We start from the raw sequence: 24127 nt of genomic DNA on the forward strand, positions 1-24127 counted from the left end.
TAGGCTATTTTCCTTTTTTTTTTTTTGGTTGATCCATTTCCAAAGAAGTATTCAGGTATTTGTCTTCAATCTCATTAATTCTGTCTTCCATTGCATCAGTTCTACTCCTTTGCCCTTCCAATGTGTTATCTATTTCTGACAGTTTAGTATTAATCTTCTGTATTTCTATCTATAGATTTAGAATCATTTCTAATTTTTCATTTATTTTGTCATTTTGTTCTTGTATTGTCTTCCAAAATTCTTCTAGGAATTTTTTTGTGTTTTCTTTGGTCTGTCTCTCAATCCTTTGAAAATACCTAAATATAATTGTTTTGAATTCCTTATCAGAGAGTTCCAGTGTTGCTTCTTCCTCAAGGATGTGTTCTGGGTCTGTATCCTGCTCCCTTGTTTCTATCACTTTATCCTGCTTCTTTGTGTGGACTTTGATGATCTGTTGTCTCCAAGACATCGTGGCGTTGTTGTATTTAGATCTCTGTTAACTGTTTGTGAAGAGCAGCCAAGCGTGATTCAGGATCTTCTTGTTGGCCCGTTGGTGGAGAAGGAGGTAGTGGCTGTCGCTCAGTAAGTGAAGTTGCAGGAAGTGTGGGTGTGGTTATGTCATATGGGGACTGTTGCTGTCTCCCACTCAGACAAAAATTACAGTTCAATAACGATCAAAAACCTAAAAGCTCATGGACAAAAAACACACCATGTAATCACACAGGAACAGTAACCAAAAAAAGATAAAAGGGAAAAAGAAGAAGAAAAAACAAGAAAACCTGAAATATCTGGGGATAGGACACTAAGAGAAAAAAGGTAGGGAAGGAGAAAAATGAAGAAGAAAATGGGGAAAATGCAAAAAGAAAAAAACAAGGAATGGAGGTAATCACGAGAAAAAAGGGGATAAAAGAAAAGAAAAATTAAATTAAAAAAATTTTTTTTCAACCAGGAGCAGGGAAAAGAAAAAAAGCTTAAAACTAGGAATTGGGAGGGGAAGAATAAAGAAAAATAGTAAAAAGGACAAAAGTATTATTAATAATAGTAGTTTTAAAACGGACAAATACAAGCAAACTAAACACCCCAAGAAATAAAGCGAAGAAGAAAAAAAATAAAAATAAAAAAAGAGAAAAAAAAATTGGTGGAGGACAGGTCAGGGCACCCAGGCTCCGTCTGAGCACACAGACTGGGATGGAATTCCTGTGGGCCCAGAAGGTGGGTGGGAGTGGGGGATGGCCGCACCTCCATTCACCAAACTTTTGTGGTGTATAAGAGTAACAAGAGGAAGGTTGGACCTTGTCATTCGTGCAAGTCCGGAGTGTCCTTGGGGTTGCTGGCAAGGAGAACCTGTTCCCTGGCAACTGGGAACTGCGAGAGTGCTGTCTCTTTAAATATCCAAAATGGTCAAGCTTCTTGTAAACGTTCAAAATGGCAGTTCTCTCCGGACAGGCAAAAGTCCACAGCTCAGCCCGCCCTTCTCTTTGCCTTCTCCGTTTATTTCCCAGCCATCGGAGTAGTCCTCCGTGCAGTCCCTGGCTAGCAGGGCTGATTTTTAGGTTAATTCTTAGGTCCTACCACTACTCGGCACTCTCCAAGCTGTCTGTGCCATCAGGATCGCTGCCAGTCATCAGCTCTGTCTGTTTCCTTTTTTGGTATTTTAATTCAAATTCTTCTGCTAGTTGGGGTTTAGTCCACTTCTACACCCTTCTCTTCAAGGCTCAGGGATCCAGGATTATCTTCTGTGTCTGTGCTAATTGGTTTCCCTTTTCTTTGTTGAAGAGGGTCTGTGCAGTCTTTCTGCCTAGTCTGCCATCTTACCAGAACCTCCTTTTAAAATATTTTTTGCATATATTTTAAGGAAGCATTTACTATAGTCATGCAAAGATCCTTGAGTATAAACAAAACTTGGATAGATTAAAAATGGATGATAGGAATAGTTACAGATTTTCTAATTATATAAAAGTTGGAAGAAACAAGTATTTTTCCTATGTTTTAATATCAAGTCTAACTGTCTAAAAGCCAAGTATTTAACAGGATTAAAACTCCTGCTAGCAAAAAAATTTGTTTTGGCTTTACATGTTTAAGCTACTATCATCCTACTAAATAAAGGAACTATTTTTTGAAATAGTCAATTAAAAATGCTTTATCATTATTATTATTATTGCCCCCCGCACCCCTTTTGCTTTTTCATCCCCTAAGATTCTGGGGTGGAAGGAAAAGCTCTTTGCATATCATTGCCTGTTGTCAATTGAATTTTAATATTTCATTACAGTAGGGGGAAGAGCAATGTGCAGATTATTAATTTCTGCCTAAATGATTAAAATTTTATTATGAAATTTTTTTAGTATTTATTAGATTTGGTGTGTTTAATCTTGGAATTCATGCCATGATGCAGTTAGATCATAGTGACCTTATTTAAGAGAAGCTGAGATGTTTTTAAAATTTTCCTATCCTGTTCCTTTTGTATTACTTCCTGACTAGTCTCTTCCCGCAGTAAACGTGGGTAGGTGATTCTCTTTGAGGCCAATATTTGATTTTCTTCTCAACTGCTTCCCTTGTTCTATGTTTTGAAAATACTGAGCCTTTATAAGACTTTTGGTTGGCATAGTAAATCATTGAAAGAAGAAAAGCTGAAAGTGTTCTTTGTATACCTAAAAAGGTCCATAAAGTATTGTAATTTTCGTATATCCAATGTTAACTACTAGTAAGTATGACAGGTATGTTTTGAAGAATTGACTAAAAAAAAAAAAATAGATTTAAGAAACTGAAGATTAGTATTTCTTCTTTATTCAGAATTTAAAATATTATTTACAGTATTAAACCACACTGTGGGTCCTTATTTGTGAGTCTTTTAAGTGTGTAGTAGGAAGGTGATATTATTATATGTAACATTAAGAACTGTATTTTTAAAAGGACATTTGATACTGAGATTTAAAATTGCTGCTTTTTTAAAATTGGAAACCTTTGTGGTATTATTTTTAAATTGAATAATTTTATCTACTTTCAGGGTGCTAGGATTTTCAATATCCCTTGTTTGATTATAGGCGTAAAAATGTTATATAATATATAGTAGTAGTATTGATTTTAATTGAGAGAGTAAGTGTTACTCAAGTTATGTTCAGAAATTCTTTATGGCTAGCACTATTTCATACATTTTGTTATTCCCTGCATGTATCATACTTTTTAATTTAACATTTTTTTGCTTTCTTTGTTGTAGTATTTAAACCGAGGCTGCACTAGATACTTTGCTAACAAAGAAACTGACAAACAGATTTTACAGAACCGCAAAAGTCCTGAGGTATAGTAGACTTAATTTTTTAACTAAAATACTTAATGGAAAAATACCACATTGAAAGATATGTTAGTTATTTTGGAGTCCAAATAGGATTTTAGGCTGAGACTTAAAAAAAAAAAAAAAAAAAAACAGAACTAAATACTTATCTAAGATCTAAGTCTCTCTCACAGTGTGACACTTGAGATAACCACTCTTGGTACATATAGCACCAACAATTTCAGGCTCTTCTTGGTTAGGCTGCAATGCACGGCTCTGCGTATTCTTTTTCAAGTATGACATTATTAAACTGCCTAATCATTCTAGTCTAGCATTTTTCAAATTCTCTTCTTACCCGTTTGTGATATCTATCTATAACTGTATAACAGTAGAAGTATACACTGTATCTTTTGTAATTTATTGTCTTTTTCAAGGCTGAAATAAGTCTTGAAGTAGTAAATAAACTGAGTATAAATTATTATATTTCTCTTTAAACATCATATTTCTGTAATATCTTATGAAAAGTTTTATCTTTTGGTCTCACGTAGATTATTTTACAGTTTCTAAGAATAATTAGGTATAATCACACCATTAAGTATTATTTTAAAAACATTAAATCCTTAATTTGAAGTCTACTATAGCCCTTACAAATTTTAGTATGTGTTGTATTTAAGTAATAAGTGGTACTAAGTTGTGTATATTCAAGGAGCTTAAATGATGAAATGCTACATAGGGATTAATTATAGGTACTTGTTAATAATTATCTTTATTAGTTCTATTAAAAGATGTATGCTGAGTATTTTATTGAACAGGTTTTATTGTAGTCAGTTTATAATGCTATTGGATTTATGAGTCAGATATTTTTGATTCCTCAAATGAGGAAGATGAATATGACTTTAATTTAGAAAACAACAAGTGAGTGAAAATTCCCATTTTGAATTCTAAGCAGATGAGTCTTCAGTTAACTTTTAAGATGACATTTTACATATCATCCTAGACACAGCTATCTGGCTCTAAATCATAAACTGCAGTTTATGTTACAGCCATGGTTGGAACTTTAAGAAGCAGCATTAATATTTATTATGGTATCTTCCTTTGTCCTGGTAAGACTTTGTTTTATACATGATAATATAGAAGTTGTATTCTCTTCACTAAGATAATGGAAGCATTCTTCAGTGGGACATGGTACCTACCTAAAGAGAGGGAAAAAAAAAAAAGAATATAAATGTGATCTTTTGGCATGGAAAAATACTGATTAGAGGGGAAACAAAACTCTTCAAATACAAAAATGTACTCATTCTGATTCTGCAGTCAGCATACTTTCTCAGTAATCTTAATTACCTTGAGTGCTTATGTATGTAAGTGAAAAATGCATTAATAATTTTTTATGTCTTCTTTATCAGGAGGATGAGGTGATCATTTTGAATAATTAGAATCCTTTGCCTAATTTCTTTAGTGTTTTAAAATTGTGTGTAATGTTTTTGAGAGAATGCAGTATTTTTAGTCTGCCATAATAGAATATGTTGATTAACATTTAATTAAAAACAATTTTTAAATGAAGTTTGCATTCGATTGAAAGACTAAAAATTCTGCATAATATGTGTTTTCTTTTCATGTTGGCTGCATGTGGTTGTTTGCTTCTTTTAAGAATGAAATTAAATTCCATTATCTAGACATTTTCCAGAAACGTTGCACAAGCATAATTGGACATTAAAACAATAATTGTGGAATGACAATGGCAGTGGAGCCGGTTAGCCACGTAATGTGCTTCTTTAACGCCTAAACCATCCTTCTTGGTAGAGTTCTTGTTCCTAAAAGTTAAATGATCATAATCACATGGATGGAAATACTGTGCACTGTGTTTTGTGGGGAGAAAAAAAAACCTCCTAGGAGAGCCTTCATGACCAATTGACTTACTTCCTCATTCTCAAAAAAAAAAAACAAAAAAAAAAACTCAATGCCATAGAGTCGATTCCAACTCATTGTGACCCCCACTGAGTTTCCAAGGTGGTAAATCTTTATGGAAGTAGATTTCCTGGTCTTCCTTCTGCAGAGTGGCTGGTGGGTTTGAACTGCCAACCTTTGGGTTAGCAGTCAGGTGCGTTAGGCACTATGCCACCAGAGCTCAAGTTCTGGAAAATTCCTAGTTCCATCTTCTTGTGTCCAGTAACTTTTATGTTCCTCTTACTGGTTTCTGCAGACCTGACTTCCTTCTTCCCTTTTTCTGAGTTTGCTACAGGTTCTAACATATGAATAAATGTAAGTTATTTTAGGAGGGAACATAAAAACAAACTTTCTCCTCATTTTCTGAAATATTTTAGATTATTGCATAATTTTTTTTTTTATTGTGATTTGGGTGAAGATTTAGAGAGCAAATTCATTTTCTATACAGTAGTTCACATATACTTTGTCTCATGTCATTGACCACAGTTTACCACAATGCATCAGCTCCCCTCCCACGTCCTCCCCATAGTTACCTCTTCCCAGTGTCCATCCCTCCACACTCTCCTGCCCCCTGTGCTGTCTCCCTGTGCATAAGCAGCCCTTCTTTCTCTCATGATTGTTCCCTCCAAGGTGTGTATGTACTTGAGGTAAATGTTTAACTCACATGCCTGTATTTTGTTTGGCTGGAAACCACAGGTGTGGGTTCAATTCCAGACCTGAAGGGCAGCTAGGGGCCATAGTCTCAGTGGTTCCACCAGGCTCTATTGGACCAGCAAACCTGGTAACCACCTTCTTTTTACTTTTCTTTTTTCTCCAAATGATTTTGAGTTTTGTTCCACATTGTTCTCCCTCTCTATCCAGGATCTCCTACATAGATCCCCTTCCGAGTGGATGACAGTGGTAGCAGGGCACCATCTAGTTCTTCTGGTCTCATAGTTGTATAGGCTGCAGATTGGATGGTGTACCAGTCTCTAGGACTAATTGTTTCCATGAATTTTGGTTTTCTTCATTCTTCTTTGCTCTGGATGAGGAGAGACCCATCATTGCATCTAGATGGCAGCTTGCTAGCTTTTAAGTCCCAGTTGCTACTCGCCAAAGTAGGAGGTGGAACAATGTTTTGTATAGTATGTTATGCCAATTGAGCTTGATGTCCCCTGCAACTATGGTCCCAAGCCCTCAGGTTCAACTACTCTGTCTGTCTGGGTGGCTGGATGTGACCAAGCAGTGACTACAACCTTGCCCCTTGTCAGCTCTACTGTACACCTGGGAATTCTGATCATTCACATAAACTTATAGGACCATTGTCTGCCAACCCTATATATGTTGTTGGATACACTCCCCATTTCATAGACATACCTAATCATTTAGCCTGTCCACCCATCTATCCATCCATATACCCATGTTTGCCTTCACTGACAACGCAGTACTGTATGTGCAAAAGGGTTCATCTTTGTTGTCTGTACCTCCCATGTACCTCTCTATGTCTTTCTCATCCTCAATGGTGTCATATTGGTCACTCCCATTTGGTACATTGCCCTTCTCTTCACCCAAATCAATACTTATCTCTTATCTATCTAACAGCGTTCCCTCCTCTCCCCTCCCACTCCTGGTAACCAACAAAGAAAATTTCCTTCAATAGATAAACCTTTCCTTAACTTTTACAATAACAGACTAATACAATATTTGTCCTTTTGTGATTGAATTATTTCACTCAGCATAATGTCCTCCAAGTTCATCCATGTTATGCGGTGTTTTGCAGATTCTACATTATTCTTTAGCATAGATTATTGCATAAATTTTTGTTAGTTTCTGTCAAGTCAGTTTCACCTTATGGTGACCTTATGTGTAAATGCACAAGAACAAAATGTATAAATTCTTAGAATAAGCATGGTGATTACTAATGTACTTTATTTCATATAGAAAGAAAATAATAAAAAATTATTCTGTCATCTATCACTATTTACTAGCATTTAATGTTAGTGAACTTGATGGTAATTAACCTACAGGAGTGTGATGCTAAGCATCAGATTTAAATTTTTATCACAGCTTTTTTTACCTCAGTTCTCTTTGATCTGTGGATTCATGTTGATTTTAACTACTGATGTTCACTTCTTTTCCACTTACTTTATATCTTTAATATCCTAGCATTATGATGCTTTAAGGTTAACATTGTAATTTAATTGGAAAAGATCTCATTCATGCTTTTAATTGAAATTTTTGAGATAATTGTAGATTCACATACATTTGTAAGAAGTAGTACAGAGAAATCTCTTATCTACTTTACCAAGTCATTCAGTTTCTCAATGTGTGAGAATACTACAATTTTGCCATTTTATTTTTGCATGTTATATAGTGCATTAATAGACCTGGTGTAGTAATTTTATTCTACTTAAATAATCTAAAGTTTAGTTAATTAATAACTTCTTATTTTATAGTATCTTAAGGCAGGTTCCTTGAAGGATCCTCTGTTAGATGACCATGGAGATTTTATTAGAATGTGCACAGCCATGAAAAAGATTGGTTTGGGTGATGAAGAAAAGCTTGATCTGTTTCGAGTAGTGGCTGGTGTCCTACACCTTGGAAATATTGATTTTGAGGAAGCCGGCAGCACTTCAGGTTTTTTGTTGTTTGTTTTTTAAAGAAGTACAAAGTCAGAGAAAAGTTCTGTCATTTCTTTGTTATATGTAACTAAATCTGTTTACATACAGGTGTATTAATATTTACCTTGAAATTGTTAGACTATACAGTGTTAGATGAATCTCTCAAATGAAGAATGCTTTATTATCAGTCATTATGAGCCCTGTTCTGAACAAATTAGTAGTAATGATCAGCATTTAAAAACCAAACTCACTGCTGTCAAGTTGGATCTGACTTACAGTGACCCCTCCTTGGGTTTCTGAGGTGGTATCACTGTGGAATTAGATTGCCCAATCTTTCTTCCAGGGAGTGGCTGGTGGGTTTGAACCACCAGCCTTCTGGTTTGCAGTCAAATGCCTTAGGCACTCCAGTACCAGAGCTCCCATGATCAGCATGAACCTCTTATTTTATGAAGGACAAGTAACTTTTGACTATTGTTGGTGCTGACGGGTCAATTCTGACTCATGGCGACCCCATCTGATAGACTAGAACTTCCCCATAGGGTTTTCCCAGCTGTACTTAGGGAAGCAGTTCACCAAATCTCTCTCCCATGGAGCTGCTGGATGAGTTCTAACCACCAACTTTTCAGTTAGCAGCTGAGCCCTTAACCAACATTTTCAGCTGACTTTATACTTTTTCAGTAAGGAAAGAGATTAATTTTCTCTCATTTACTAAAGTGTGTTTGATATGTTTCTGGTTGGTTGATTTAAATTTGAATCAATTAATTAGGACAATTGAGTATATGTGAAAGCCTGTATACTTTATTAATGAGAAGTATACACACATTAAACAATATGTAAATGAAAAAAGGTACTTAAAATCTAGATTGTAGCAGCTTTTCAGCTTTAGTGTCTCAGTCTCTACATAAATAGAGAGAATTTTTGTATAATCCTGAATTTGATCATGGGTACAAGAGTTGGCAGACTCTATGGCCTTTGGGCTAAATCTGGCCCATCACCTGTTTTTATATAAATAAAGTTTTACTGGGACTCAGCCACACCCATTCATTCAGGCTACAGTGGCAGAGTTTAGTAGTTGCAACAAAGATTGTATGACTCACAGGGTCTAAAATATTCACTATCGAACCCTTTATAGAAAAAACTTGCTAACTCGTGCATTAATCATTATTTAAAAATTTTATATCAAGGATGTGTTTTTGAAAAATCTAAAGCACCATTTGTATAGTAGTCATTAACATGGGCTTTAGTGTCATATCCCAGAGGCTCTCTGAGCCTTGTTTCTTCATTCATAAAATGAAATAATCCATGAGAAATGCTTTTAAGGTGTCGTACCTGGCACTGGTATGCATACAGGTGAGGGGCACAAGAGAAGGAACAAGATCATTTAAAAAACATATATATTGTGTGCAAGACCCTTCATATACTGTATTTTCCACCTAAATATCACAGTAGACATATAAGGGAGGAAATACTAGCTCCATTTTATACAACTGGAATTTGTGGAAAAGTTAAGGAATATAATTATTAAATGAAGACATAAATGTAAGAGCCAGCATTTACCCAAATCTTAGTAACTAAGGAGCATATTCTAATTGCCCCTCATTGTCCCCAGATCACTGAAGCTCCCTGAGAGCCCTGATCTGTGAATGAGCAGATTGAAATAGGCAGGTTTAATGACTTTCAGGTTTAATTTCCTGTGATGCTGTGAAATCAATAATATGAGATTCAGCACAGTGTAGCAGATAAGAGCATATGATCTTGAGACAGACTGTTTCCCCACGCACTGCCTGCATGGCCTTGGGCGAGTCACTTAACCTTACCATGTCTCAGTTACTTCACTTGAAAACTTGGAATAATAATAGTTCTTATTTCTTGTTGTGAAGAAGAACAAATGAGATAAATATTTGTGAAAAGCTTTGAATACTGGTGTCTGGCACATAGTAAGTGCTACTAAGAGATTTATGTAATAATTAAAATAGCACAGATTACTCAGTTTAAAATGGAAAAAAAAAGTTAGATTTGCTGTTAGTGTGCCTTAAAACTTTTTATTAATTTTTTAAAGGGATTTCAAAATTATTTAGAAATTGTAATGAATGTTAGAACACATTTTGTTTAGTCTGTAGCATTTGTTATACCAAACTCACACACAAAAAAGAGCCTATGTTTAGAGTATTTAATGCACACACTTTGGAAATGTTGCTAGAAGTAATGTGGCATTTTATACCTTATGTTATTACCTTGTGTAACTTGCAGATGTATGTAGACTGTCATAAATGTTGCATGATTCATTTGGTAGAAAATAATTATAGTGGTCACAAGGTACATTGTTCGTACTTGTAGTTTCTCTTGTTTTTTCTTCCATCTTACCTTTTGGTGAAGGGAAAAATGAACAGAAAGTAGAGAGGTTTAGAATGAAGTAATGACTCTAGAGAATGAATAACTAAATTATTTTTATTTTAATTGTTGGGATTTTATTACATTAATCTTCATCCTTCCTATGATCATTCACATACACCTACACAGTCACATATGTATAGATGTACACTTACATACATACATATACACTTTATATACTCTAAGTACAATTCCTTTAGTTTCTGGATGATGTTCTTTGATAATTTTTTTTTTTTTATAAAGTCCAGTTTATCTTATCTTTTCATGTGTTGTTTGTGCTTTTAGTTTCATATTTGAGAAACCATTGTCTATTCCAAGTTCATGAAGTGACTGTTTTCTTCTGAGAATTTTTATAGTTCTTGCATTTAGGTTTTTGATCCATTTTGACTTAAATTTGGTATAAGGTATGGGGTAGTGATCCAGATTCATTGTTTTGCACGTGAATATTCTATCATGTCAGCACCATTTTTCGGAAAGACTTTTCTTTCCCTATTGAAGGGTCTGGCAGTTTAAATCTACCATCCATTCTGCAGAAGGAAGACTGGGCAATCTATTTCCATAAAGATTTGCCACCTCGGAAACCCAAAGGGAGTCTATATGAGTTGGAATTGACTCGATGGCAGTGTGTTTGGTTTGGTTTTTGGATTGAACCATTTTGACAGCCCCTATTATTACAAGATGTCATGACTTATTTTTTCTGAGAGTGGTCTATTAAGTATTGTACTGATCTGTCATGAGCAGATGCTTGTTATGATTTCCACATATTCTTCGTAGTTTTGGATTTAGCTGGTATTGAAACGAAGCACTTATGTAAACATAAATTTGAAAACATTTTTTAGTATTTTTAATGTTCTTAGCAATAATAATAATTATAGCAGGCACTATTCCAAACACTTCAAATGTTAACTTATTAATATTCATAACAACCTTATGAGATAAATATTATTATTATTATTCCAGTTTTATAGATGAGTAGGCTGAGGCACAGAGAGTAACTTGATCAAGGTCACACGGGTAGGTGGTGGCGGAGCCAGATCAACCCAGAGTCTAAAGCAGAGTCTAAAGCTAGTACACTGCCTTTCTAGAAAATATTTTTTTCCAACAACCTCTAAAAACAGAAATCTGTAGATATGATATGCAGATAATAACAATTACCTGCTCATCCTCTCCCTCCCTCTCCAAGCAGCATTTCCACCTGCATACATACACATTCATACATGCATAGACATACATCCTTATCCAAATTGATGTATTAAAACATATTATAACTTTTACTATAAAAATTGCCCCTTGAAGCTTTTTGGAGCCTTAATGAATTTTTTTAGGGCATTCTATTTCTCTCGGAGATTGAATATATTACAAAGACTGTAACTCATCATTAGTATATTTTGCTTGTTGTTGTTGTTATGTGCAGTCGAGTCGGATCCGACTCATAGCGACCCCTTCTTGGGTGTCTGAGGCAGTATCACTACGGAAGTAGATCGCCCCATCTTCCTTCCGAAGAGTGGCTGGTGGGTTTGAACCGCCAGCCTTCTAGTTAGCAGTCAAGTGCCTTAGGCACTACGCTACCAGAGCTCCCATATTTTTTGCTTACATATATTTACATATATTTTGCTTACAGGGTCATAAAAAATGAAGTAGGTTAGTACTCATGGGCTGAAAGAACTACACCATGGATTTATCCCATGAGAGGGTCCTGAGGTAGCCTTGGCAGTATGGGTGGTAAAAAATTAAGGCAAAATTAAGAATTACAAATAAGACTTGTCTATTCTGTAGTTTTACATAAGCTGAGTATAATTCAAATAATTGTATCTTAAAGATTTGGTGTATGAAATGTTAATTAATTTGAAATTAAAATACATTTTCATTAGGTGGTTGTAATCTGAAGAATAAATCTACTCAGTCATTGGAATATTGTGCTGAATTACTGGGTTTGGATCAAGATGATCTTCGTGTGAGTTTAACCACAAGAGTAATGCTTACAACAGCAGGGGGCACTAAAGGAACAGTTATAAAGTAAGTTCCTTACCCCATTACTCTCTAGAAATCCTGCCTTGCAGTTTGTCACAGAGCTGAGTTTTAAAGTTGATCTTTGTGCATCATACATTTTTTTCATTGTAATGTTCTAAAACCTGTGTCACTAGATCAAAATTATGTGCCTTTTACAGCAGTAAATAACCATATAAATAAATGGGGACTTTTGTAGCTCTTAAATAGTTCCTTGCAGATGTACGGCATGGTACAAATTTGGAATTTATAAGATAAGAAAGGGGTCTATGTTTATACAACTTTGAAAATATGAGTTAATTATATCACTCAATATTTGATGATTTTAGATTATAGAATATTTTATTTCAGAAATGTGTTTCCATGCTAACTGAATGGTGCATGTACTATAATTTCTTCTGTGTAGAATTGACTTTAGCAAAACACTCAGCAAATGGAATTTCTCCTTACCTTTAGAATTCTTTGTTTAGAGGACATTAGAATGACAAGAAAATAAGCGTATAGCTTTTTAAAATAAACAACCAACAATTTCTAGATTGTGTGTGGGTCTATATATACACTTTTGGTTCAATATCGTATACTTTATACATACTCACTTGTATTACTGGAAACTAAAATAATAATCAGATGTCATTGTGATACACTGTTAGATTTTCAACTGTGGGGAGAGAATGTCAGATCCTCTATCCCTTGCTAAATAAGGCAGACAGTGTGTTCTATTGACACATTGCCAAAAAAATTTCAACAGATTAAAAGATGAATTTTCAAAAATAAGTTAAAGCCAGTTGCCATCAAGTTAATTCCAGCTCATGGTGACTCAGCATGTGCCAGAGGAGAGCTGTGCTCCATAGAGTTTTCAGTGGCTGAGTTTTCAGAAGTAGATTTCAAAAAAAAAAAAGAAAAGGAAAACTGTTTAGTCACTCGGAAAATATGGCAGCACTAATGCTTCTGGAAATTTTAGCAAGGTATGCTTAGCCTGACTCTTTGCTAAGCTAATTCCACATCATTTTTATTATAAAAAAATAGTTGGCAAAGAGGATGTAGAGCAGTGCCCCACACTTACTTTGGTCCTTGCACATAGCTCTAAGGCCCAGAGAGTGGCCCATAAAGGCTTCATGAATGGTCCCCAAGTCTCACTTCCTGCATTCCCCTTTGGTTCAAAGCATTTCTTTTAGGCACTTTATGTATGGCGTGACCATATAAGATTCACTTTAAAGAAGAGTTTGATTGTGGGAAATTTCAGTTTGAAACCACTCTTTAGTAGGGATTCAAATATCAGGCTGACCTTGATGTCTTTTAAGACTCCTTCCAAATTAGACATTTTCTCTGGTGCTCCTGTGGTAGGTACCACATGTGTACTGTTAGGACAGTATTTACCATAGTGTTTGGAAATTTTCTTTTATGCCAATCTCCCTTCATAAGACTGTAATTTTCAGATACTGTTTCTGGATCTGCAGTATCAAATACTGTCACAACATGTAATTACTTATATTAAACAGTAGAGTTGGACAATTCACATTTTAAGATGTAATCATTTTTTCCCTAAATAATATAAATAAATTACCAAACTAAAATTATCCTGAATTAAGCATAATTAATATTGTATTTATGAAAAATCAAAAGGAAGGTTATTTTTCTGAATATTTAAAAAAAAATATATTCAGCATTATAGTTTAGTGTAAATTATGTTAAGTTTTTTTCAGGCCTAAAGTTCTTTTATCCAATAACAGCTTTTTAAAAATCTAGGTGTAGGTGATTTTTTTTTCCTAATTGCAAATAATTCCTTTACTTCTTCTATTATAGCTTTTCACTCAGCCTCATTTATCTGTGCCTTTTTACAAATGACCCTCTTCAGAGTGAGTATGTTTAGGTGAACTTTGACCTTGGGTGTCTTTTTCACAAAACACCAATATGAAGAATTTTCATTGGTATCGTGATGTTTTATAGGGTGCCCCTGAAAGTGGAGCAAGCAAACAATGCCCGTGATGCCTTGGCAAAGACTGTCTATAGCCATCTCTTCGATCATGTGGTAAACAGAGTGAATCAATGTTTTCCTTTTGAGACATCATCTTATTTTATTGGAGTCCTAGATATTGCTGGGTTTGGTAAGTATAGTTTCTTTTGTATTTGTATTTGTTTGACATTTTTTCATTTGGGTTTCCATATATATTTAAAGTTAAAATTTAAAAACATAACCTTTTCTCTTTTGTAATACTTTTTACCTGATGTATTTTAAGCTCTACATACATACCTACATTTCATAATATGATTTAAATAGGAAGCTGATGTGTTAAAAAAAAAAAGACTTATGGGTAGTTTTAGTTACAATAATGCTAAAATTAAAACATGTTGACTGAAACCTCTATAGTTAAGGGATGTCTCTATACTCTTAAATGAAAACAAGTGAATAAAGTAAACTCTTGAGTGCTACTAATACAGATAATTAAGTCATCAACACTTTTTAATGGACTTTGAAAAATTGTTCAGGAAGTATAGAGAATTCTTATTTATGGGCTAATAAACTTTTGACTACCCTGTAAAGCTGGGTATAGTTTGAACTGACATATAGGCCAGTCTGATGACTATATATAAAAATGTGTTCACACTTTAGTTGTGAAGAAATAGCTATTTCCAATTAATTTTCCACCAAATGAATATGTACCTTAAGTAATAACTTGAGATCAACTTTGAGGCCTTGTAACCAGAAATGAAAAGAGTCCCCTCATCTGAGTGCTGCTACTTTGTTCTGAATGACTGTGTTGTAAAATTCTCAGAGTAAATCTGACTGTTGGCCCCAGGCTTTGTGTTGGGCTTTATTGATGTTGGTGCGCCTTTGTCAGTGTAGGAGTAGTGTCTTTCTCCTCTGTGGTTTATTTGCCTTGGCCAAGTAAAAGTGTATGTCCTTGTATTTTTTGGCAGTTCCCCCCCCCCCCCATTTTGCCAATCTCTGTGATATGATGTGTATTTAAAAATTTATGGTAAATCATATGCTCAAACGTAAACACCTATAGCTGAAGTAATATTTCACAATCTTCAGACATTTGTTTCCTGGTCTATGCCAGTATAACTCGAAACATACACAGAATCATAAAATCTTAGAGCTGTGGGGATCTTAGAGCTCGTTTAGTATAATTCTTTAATTTTAGAAATTAACATCCATAGCATTTTTTGATAATTAAAATGTTAGATTGCATAGCAAAAAATCTTTTAAAGCACTTGCATTTTGAGCCATTGGTTTTGTTTTAATTAACGCAGATTGCTTTAATACTTTAAAAAAAATTGTTGGAGAGTGGCTTACATTTTGTATATTTTACTGTATGATATTTATTTCATATTACAAAATCTCTTTTGTTCAGTGAAGCAAGGTATTTTTAGTATTTATTTTTAATTCTTAATAAATTTTAAGTCTTGCAGTAAGAACATTTGGGGAGCACAGTACACATTTATTTATTTATGTATTCTGAATTTTCAGTTAAGCCATCAGTATATTAAAATTTTATCCCAAACCAATTTATAATATAAAGTTGGCCTGATGATAATAACTATTGATTCTGGTATTATGTTTTCAGAGTACTTTGAACATAACAGTTTTGAACAATTTTGTATCAACTACTGCAATGAAAAACTTCAACAGTTTTTTAATGAAAGGATTCTGAAGGAGGTAATTGCCATTATACTTTAAGAACTACATTAAACTATTCTAAATTCCAAGGAACAGAGATGTGCCGCAGTTACCCTGATCGAGGGGGCATAATGTAAGGTGATCCACGGAATCAGGAAAACTCAGCACAAGTAGCTCATTCACCTGCTGCTCAGGCACATCAGATGTGTTAATTGTGTGGCTGAAACTCTTAGGCTCACAATCAGAACATGACTGAATGTTCCTCAGAAGTGAGGAACATCTGTTGCTTCTTCCTAGTGACTGACTAGATTTGCAGTTCTGCTGTTGCTAATTCTGCTGTCTCTCTTTCTGCCATTGCCAACCAGCTTTCTACTCTCATCACTGTCGAGCATCTTCTGCCCTTCTGCTCACTCTGCCATCTGCTCACTCTCCCCTTGTGGCAGCAGAGCACTCGAGTCAGGAGTTTTGATGAGGCAGTTGGCCTCGAGTGCCTCTGGGCAGTGCTTTGCTTACCACGTTCTTTGTAAACTGTGGGCCTTTGGCTGGGGTACATCTCTGGTTGAGTGAGGAACTGCCTGCCCCTTCTCTTAGTAAATAACTGCAGGCATGGCAGGCACTCACAATGCCAAGGTTAGGAAAGCTGTTCTATAATTCTCTACAGTGTACAGAAGTGAAGGCATACCAAGGTAGCTTTAGCTCAGTTGATTGGCGGTTTGTTGTTGTTGTTGTTATGTGCCGTCGAGTCAGCCCTGACTCATAGCGACCCCTCCTTGGGTTTCCGAGGTCACTATGAGTCGGGGTCGACTCGACGGCAAATAACAACAACAACAATCACTACAGAAGTAGGATTGCCCAACCTTCCTTCCGAGGAGTGGCTGGTGGGTTTGAACCGCCAGCCTTCTGGTTAGCAGTCAAGTGCCTTAGCCACTATGCTAGTCTCACCGTTTTTCTCCCTCCCCTTGAAATTTGACTTCTCCAATGTTTCTTACCAGTACCTTTGACTTTCCTTCCTTTGTGCTATTTGAGATATGTTTTACTGACTGAAGATACTAGACTTAAATGGATCTCTGAGGTTTTCACACCCAGCCTTTTACTGTATAGATGAAGAAACCAGTTCCCAGAGCAGTCTGTGACTTGTAGAAGGTCACAGGGATCTGAACCCACACTCCTGGCCACTGGCCAACAACACTGTCCTCCCTTCTTAATACCCTGCTATTTTCTAAGATTCTGTTCTCTACTTTATCTGGACTGAAATGTGAAATACTTCTCTCTTATTCCCATCCCTTCCAGTACCTCCCTCTCCCATTTTTAGTATGTCTTTGTTTGCGTGGGCTACACAGCATGTTCCAGCTTTTGTACATTTTACTTATATAACCAGTTGACATTGGGTCTGACTCATAGCAACCACATGTGTGTCACAGTAGAACCATGGTGTATAGAGTTTTCAGTGCCTGAGTTTTCAGAAATAGATCACCAGGGCTTTTGTGGTATGTCTGGGTGGACTTGAGCTGGCATCCTTTGGGTTAGTAGCCAGACGCGTTAACTGTTTGCACCACCCAGGAATTCCTTTACTTATATGTTGTTGTTAATTGCCATCAAGTCAATTCTGACTCACGGTGACCCCATGAATGCAGAGTAGAACTACACTTTAGGGGTTTTAAAGCTATGAGCTTTTTGGGAGGAGAGCACAAAAAAGCCTGTCTTCTGAGGTGCGCGGCTGGATGGGTTTGAACCATTAGCATTTTGGCTTATAGTTGAGCACATAACCATTTGCGCACTACCCAGGGAATCCTTCACACTGTATTCAAAACAATTCTGAGGTAACAGCAGGCAAAACAAGAATTTCTGAACAAGAGACTGAAAATATTTTGTCTAGCTGCATTAGTTCTTTAGTTACAATGTTGTTTTGCTTAGCATACCCTAACTCTTCCCTTCCATATCAATCCCAGCTAGAGGCTGCATTTAGTAAGAGTAACTATATTAGAAGAGACCATGTCTTGATTTATATTTACTTTCTACTACAGTCTTAAATATATGAATTGCAAATTCATGATTGGGTTAGAGTGGACAGTGCCATCTAGAATACAAAAATCTTTTTCTTTTTTTTCTTTTTTAAACTTTTTGTGATGATAGAAACCTTTTAAATAATCAGAACACACATTAACCTAAGCATGCATACACACACACACACACACACACACGAGCTCTGGTGGTGTAGTGCCTAAGGCATTTGACTACTAACCAGAAGGCTGGCAGTTCAAACTCACCAGCCACTCCTCAGAAGGAAGATTGGGCAATCTACTTCCATAGAGATACCACCTCAGAAACCCAAGGAAGGGGTCGCTATAAGTCGGATCCAACTTGACGGCAGTGAGTTTGGATTTTCGGTATATATGTATGTGTGTGTGTGTGTGTATCTACATACACACACACACACATACATATATATATATATAGAATTTAAAGAAAATATTACATTTAACATCTAGGAATATAATTTTGTTTTATATCTTATTTCCAAATTTATCTTCCTCAACTGATACATACTTCTTATATCACCACGTAGGTATGTGAGTCCTTTTGTAGTTAACTACTGTTTCCTTGATTTTGGTGCCTGCTTACAAATGGTCAAAATCTACTCTGCCTGTGTTTGGAAAGCTAGGGCTATTGGGATATAAAAGAGACGCCTCAAAGCGAGCTAGGTTTTTCTTTTTTTTTGGTACTTTAAATTTTTTAGAATGATCAAAGTAAGTTCCTGAGTTCCTCTGATAATTACAGGGGTCAGCAAACTATGGCCCTTGAGCCAAATCTAGCCAGCCTCTCTTTTTTGTAAATTAAGTTATTTACTGTTGTCTGTGACTACTTTTGCCCAGTGACAGAGTGAAATTATTTGACAGAGACTGTGAGGAGCTCTGGTGGTGCAGTGGTTAAGAGCCTGGCTGCTAACCAAAGGGTTGGTGGTTGAAATCTATCAGCTACTCTGTGGGAGAAAGATGTGGCAATCTGCTTCCATAAAGATTACAGCCTACTCTGTCCTATAGGGTCTCTATGAGTCAAAGTTGACTTGACAACAGTGCGTTTTATATGGCCTGCAAAGCTGAAAATATTTACTATCTGGTCCTTTACAGAAAGAATTTGTTGACCCCTGGTCTGTTTTGCTGATAAGTCTGACTTTAAAGTTGTGGAAAATATTTCAGAGCCCTGATCTTTGAGTTTGAATGGTTATAAATAGATTACCGTATTTGTTTATGGCTGCTCTGGATATTTTAAGAATGTGCTTATCTATAAGATAAATGGTTGTTGTTCATTTATATCTTTATTTCATAGTGCTGCAGGCAAAGTTTCTTCGCCTAATGTTTTGTAAGACACTCTTCTCAGCCCCCATAAAAACTGATGTAAACTTTTATACTCTGACTATTCCATAAACGTTATGTTAAGAAATGGCACAGAACACTGAGTCTGTTTCATGTTGCACAATATTTCCATCTGTGTGATTATGATTATTTAATTTTTAGGAACAAGAACTGTATCAAAAAGAGGGTTTAGGTGTTAATGAAGTACATTATGTGGATAATCAGGACTGTATAGGTATGTATTATTTAACTCCACTTTTGGGATATATGAGGGAGATACAATGAATGTGTTTGGTAGTAATTTTTCTGTGCTCTGTAATTGTTACTACTGATTATGGGACATGAAACTGTGATATTTGAGAGTGGTTCTGCTTCTCCAGTACTGCTGCTTGGAAGTTGATTTTCCTACCAAGGCCTCAAATTCAACTATCTGGACAGCTTTTCAAAAATCTGTTCTATTTATTATGGCCATTTCCCTTCTTAAACAGCTAACATGTAAACCAGTTAATAGAGAAATTCAACCACGTCAGCAGTAAAGGCATTTATTATCTCACATGATGAGAAGTTCATAGATTGGTCAGGCTCCAGGGAAGGTCTGTCAGGAGTTGGCTTTTCTGCAAGTTGGTTTCATCCTCCTTTGTGCATTGGCAGCATCCTCTGTCTGGCTTCCAGTTAACTTCAGAAGTTGTACATGTCACATCCAGATAATACTGTGCAGCAGGAGAACAGGGTCTATATTTTTCTTCTATGTTTTTTAACTGTAAAGAAATATTTTCCTGTGGCCCTCCAGTTAGCATTCATCCTTCCTTTTCTTTTCCCATCCCATCTCTAAAACTCTTTAGCAAGCCTTGTTTTGAAAACCCAATTTGATAGTCCAGTCAATAACTCATATGCTAGATTTGGACAAGATAATGTTACAATTATTATGCTTTCAGTTTACATGTGTATGACTTTAATAAAATCACTTTCACACTCTAGCTATTGACTTACCATTCCCTTAGCATACTACATCCTTTCCCACCTTTGTACCTGTGACTATCTAGTTGTTTGGTTTTTTTTTTAATTTTTTTTAATGTGATTTGGGTGAAAGTTTACAGAGCAAATTCACTTTCCATATAGCAGCTCACATACTCTTTGTCTTATGACATTGACTGTAGTTTCCCACAATGCAACAGCTCCCCTCCCACTTCCTCTCCATAGTTACCTCTTCCCTGTGTCCTTCCTTCCATGCACTCCTGCCCTCTGAGCTATCTCCCTGTGCATACACAGCCCTTCTATTCTCCTGTGATTGTTCTTTCCAAGGAGTGTCTCTATCTAATGTAAATGTTCAGCTCATGTGCCTGTCTTTTGTTTGGCTGGAAACCACAGGAGTGGGTTCACTTCTAGACCTGAAGGGCAGCTAGAGATCACAATCTCAATGGTTGCATCAGGCTCTATCAGACCAGCAAACCTGGTCCCCCCGCTCTCCTCTCCTCCCTTTTTTTTTAAATGATTTTAAGTTTTGTTCCACATTGTTGTCCCACTCTATCCAGGATCTCCTACATAGATTCCCCCTCTGAGTGGTTGGCAGTGGTAGCTGGGCACCATCTACTTCTTCTGGTCTCTTAGTCGTATAGGCTGAGGATCGCATGGTGTACCAGTTGTTTGGACTAATTGTTTCCATGAATCTTTGGTTTTCTTCATTCTTCTTTGCTCTGGATGAGGAGAGACCCATCATTGCATCTAGATGGCCACTTGCAAGCTTTTAAGATCCCAGTTGCTACTTGCCAAAGTAGGATGTGGAATAATGTTGTTGTGTAGTATGTTATACCAGTTGAGCGTGGTGTCCCCTGGGACTATGGTCCTGAACCCACAGGTCCAACTGCTCGTTCCTTGTGGGTAGCTGGCTGTGGCCAAGAAGTGACTACAGCCTTGTCCCTTGTCAGCTCTACTTTATACCTGGGAATTCTTACAGAACATACCAATATACTTGTAGAAATGTTTGTACCTCTGACTACATGGTTTGATAGCTTTGAATAAAACTCCTTTCTTCCATTTATCCCTCAGTCCACATCCACCTCCTTCTGTGCCAATCAGTATTCTCATTTATGGCTCAGTTCAGAATATTCCTTCCTTCACCACTATTAATTATCCAAAAAAACATCATTTTCTGACCAACATCATTAGAATGTTGATTTCATACATCCTGTGGTCCTTAGAGTCTGTCTCATTATTATTCATATATAATGTAGTCCACATTTTACACCTATTTTAGATGGGCAGGAAATTCAAACGTCATGAATGGAAGGAGCATAAAATGTGCTATTACTGAGTAGTTGCTTTGAAAGCATGATTTAATTGCATTTCTAAAAGCAGTATAAAAAAGCTTTGCATGCAGAAGCTTCCGTAGTTTGCCTTCATTTTAAATATAGATGTCATTTAGAAGAGGAGAAATTTCTCATTTCTTTGCCTCTTTTCCTAATTTAAAAATGTAATGCTTATTATATTAATTGCTATCTTTATGGAGTTCTTTTAAAGACTACATTAAATATATGGCTTTACTTTCTGATGAATTGGCAAATTTGGAATATAGCCTGTCTGCCCTTCATAGACTTTTAGAGAACACCTATAGAATCATCTGTTGCATTGTTTCTCATTAGTCCTTGAAATTTGTTTTCAGTTATTGCTCACGTATCTTTAAATGTTATGTTTTTGTCCTGTTGTGAATATTTTGATTTTTTTCCCCAATGAAATAGATTTAATTGAAGCAAAACTAGTGGGAATACTGGATATTTTGGATGAAGAAAATCGCCTCCCCCAGCCAAGTGACCAACACTTTACATCTGTGGTTCACCAGAAGCATAAGGACCATTTCCGGCTCACTGTGAGTTTACAATTCCCTAATTGAGATTTGGTCATGGGAACAGAAAGGAGCTTTCGTAGCATAGTGGTTAAAGTGTGTGACTCCTAACTGAAAGGTTGGCTGTTTGAACCCACCAGCTGCTCCACGGGAGAAGAATGTGTCAGCCTGCTTCTGTAAAGAGATATTCAGGGACAGTCCTGCTCTGTCCTGCACGGTCCCTATGAGTTGGAATTGACTCAGTGGTTTGGGATGGGAAGAGAAATCTTTAAATGGATACATTAATCATTTGAACTTTCATTAGATAATTAGAATTATCTCATTATCTGATGAAGTATAGATGTCATTTAGAAGAGGAGAAATTTCTCATTTCTTTGCCTCTTTTTCTAATTTAAAAATGTAATGCTTATTATATTAATAGCTTTCTTTATAGAATATTTTTAAAGACTACATTAAATATATGGCTTTACTTTCTGATGAATTGGCAGATTTGGAATATAGCCTGTCTGCCTTATAGTTATATAGGGCTTAGAGCAACTATAATATAGTCAATGCAGCATCTTCTACAGATGAACATTCGATTTACATATAATATTGATGCTGGTGATCTATCTAATCAAAGTGCTTGCTCTGGGTGGAAAGATATCCCAGGCAGGATGAGTGGCTAGAGTAAATATTCTGAAATGCCTACAGGCTTTATCCTTAGCAGAAGTCACAAACCCAAAGCCTTCAGGACCTAGTGAGAATGTAAGTAGACAAATCCAGCAAGTATGAGAGGAAGAACAGTGTTTATGTGCAGTGGTAATGGACAGCTGATCTGTTAGTGGTTATTAATTAATTACAGTGGTAATGCCAGCTGCAGTGTTTGGCAGTGATAGGGACAGTGGTTGAGTGGAAAGAACATACTCTGCCTAGAGGGTATTACATCTGACCATGTTAGATGTCTTCACCTATCTACAACATACAGAAGAAATTTACGTGTTGTCCTCATATTCTCCCTTCTGAGCGAAGTGGCCATAAGTTGCTTTTTTTTATGTTATTATGTGACCTTAACCACAGTCCAGAAGTCACAAGATACTAGAATCACAAGCAACTATATGTTGACTGTTAGAAGCAATTCATATGAGACAGTGATCAGCTGATTCATTTTGATCTTCTTTGCTAGGGAATTTTGAATGGAAAAAACACTTAGAGGTGAAATAGAAACAAAAGCAATAGAAAAATTAGCTGGAGTAGAGGGAGAAACAGACATAAACCCAAATCCAACCCATTGCCATTTGATTCTGAACAGACATAGAGCAGTAGAAATACTGAGGAGTCCATTTCTGAAAGAGTCAGAAGACCTGGTTCCCTCATTTGGTGTGGATCATAGAGCTGTGTTTGAACCCATGCAACAGTGACTGGTAGAGCAGTTCTCCATGAGGGTGCACTGTATGGCTGTTCAGGTGTTGCCTGTGCTCCCCTAATTCTATCTTTATCTTTAAACTTAGCCATCATTGCCTACAGTAATACAAGCACAAGTCCATATTTGGGTGAGAAAGAACCAGATTAGCACAGAAGAAATACTTGTTGTCAGTTTCAGCCACAGAGTAGGTGCTGTATGTTATAGAGAACAACAATTTAAAAATAAAAAGGAAAGATAAAGTGGAATTAGGAACTAACAGGCAAGTGCCTCCCAAGCTAAGTTTGAGATTGTACTACAGTATAACAATCATTGCTTGGGTGGATCCAGGAGATTAAATGAATGGTGATGGATATTCTTGTTTCCATTCATAATTAACAAAACAAGAATGTGTGTTGGGTAATAGATTAAGTGAAAAGCTGATGTGATTCTGCTAACCATCGATAGGGACTGGACCCACTACCACCTGCCTTGTTAACTTGGGGTTCTGTGTCCCTAAATAGTCCCTTTAATTTGGAGCCTTTTTCTCTTAGATCATTGGGGATATAAATAGAACAATATGTATCTTCAACAAAAGTTTTTCTAAGATTGAAGATGATCTACCTACCTACCTACCTACCTACCTCCAAGTCTTTGTTTTGACCAGCTGGTGGATACATGGTTACCTTTACCAAGGGTAATGATCCCTTTTGTTAGCTGTCACTGAGTCAGTCCTGACTCAT

General features: G+C 36.2%; 1 protein-coding gene across 1 annotated transcript in view; it reads left to right on the top strand.

The window, feature by feature from the left end:
* Nucleotides 1-24127, top strand: part of MYO6 (myosin VI) — a 118573-nt gene that overhangs the window by 47302 nt on the left and 47144 nt on the right. Inside the window, exons 9-15 of the mRNA XM_042782585.1 lie at nucleotides 3194-3274; nucleotides 7627-7807; nucleotides 12054-12198; nucleotides 14137-14294; nucleotides 15759-15850; nucleotides 19327-19399; nucleotides 21900-22027. Of these exons, the coding sequence (XP_042638519.1) occupies nucleotides 3194-3274; nucleotides 7627-7807; nucleotides 12054-12198; nucleotides 14137-14294; nucleotides 15759-15850; nucleotides 19327-19399; nucleotides 21900-22027 (858 nt within the window). The remainder of the gene's footprint in view (nucleotides 1-3193; nucleotides 3275-7626; nucleotides 7808-12053; nucleotides 12199-14136; nucleotides 14295-15758; nucleotides 15851-19326; nucleotides 19400-21899; nucleotides 22028-24127) is intronic.

This window comes from Orycteropus afer, unplaced genomic scaffold, assembly GCF_000298275.1.
Source record: "Orycteropus afer afer isolate SDZICR_OR568_19922 unplaced genomic scaffold, OryAfe1.0 scaffold00380, whole genome shotgun sequence".
Classification (NCBI taxonomy): domain Eukaryota; kingdom Metazoa; phylum Chordata; class Mammalia; order Tubulidentata; family Orycteropodidae; genus Orycteropus; species Orycteropus afer.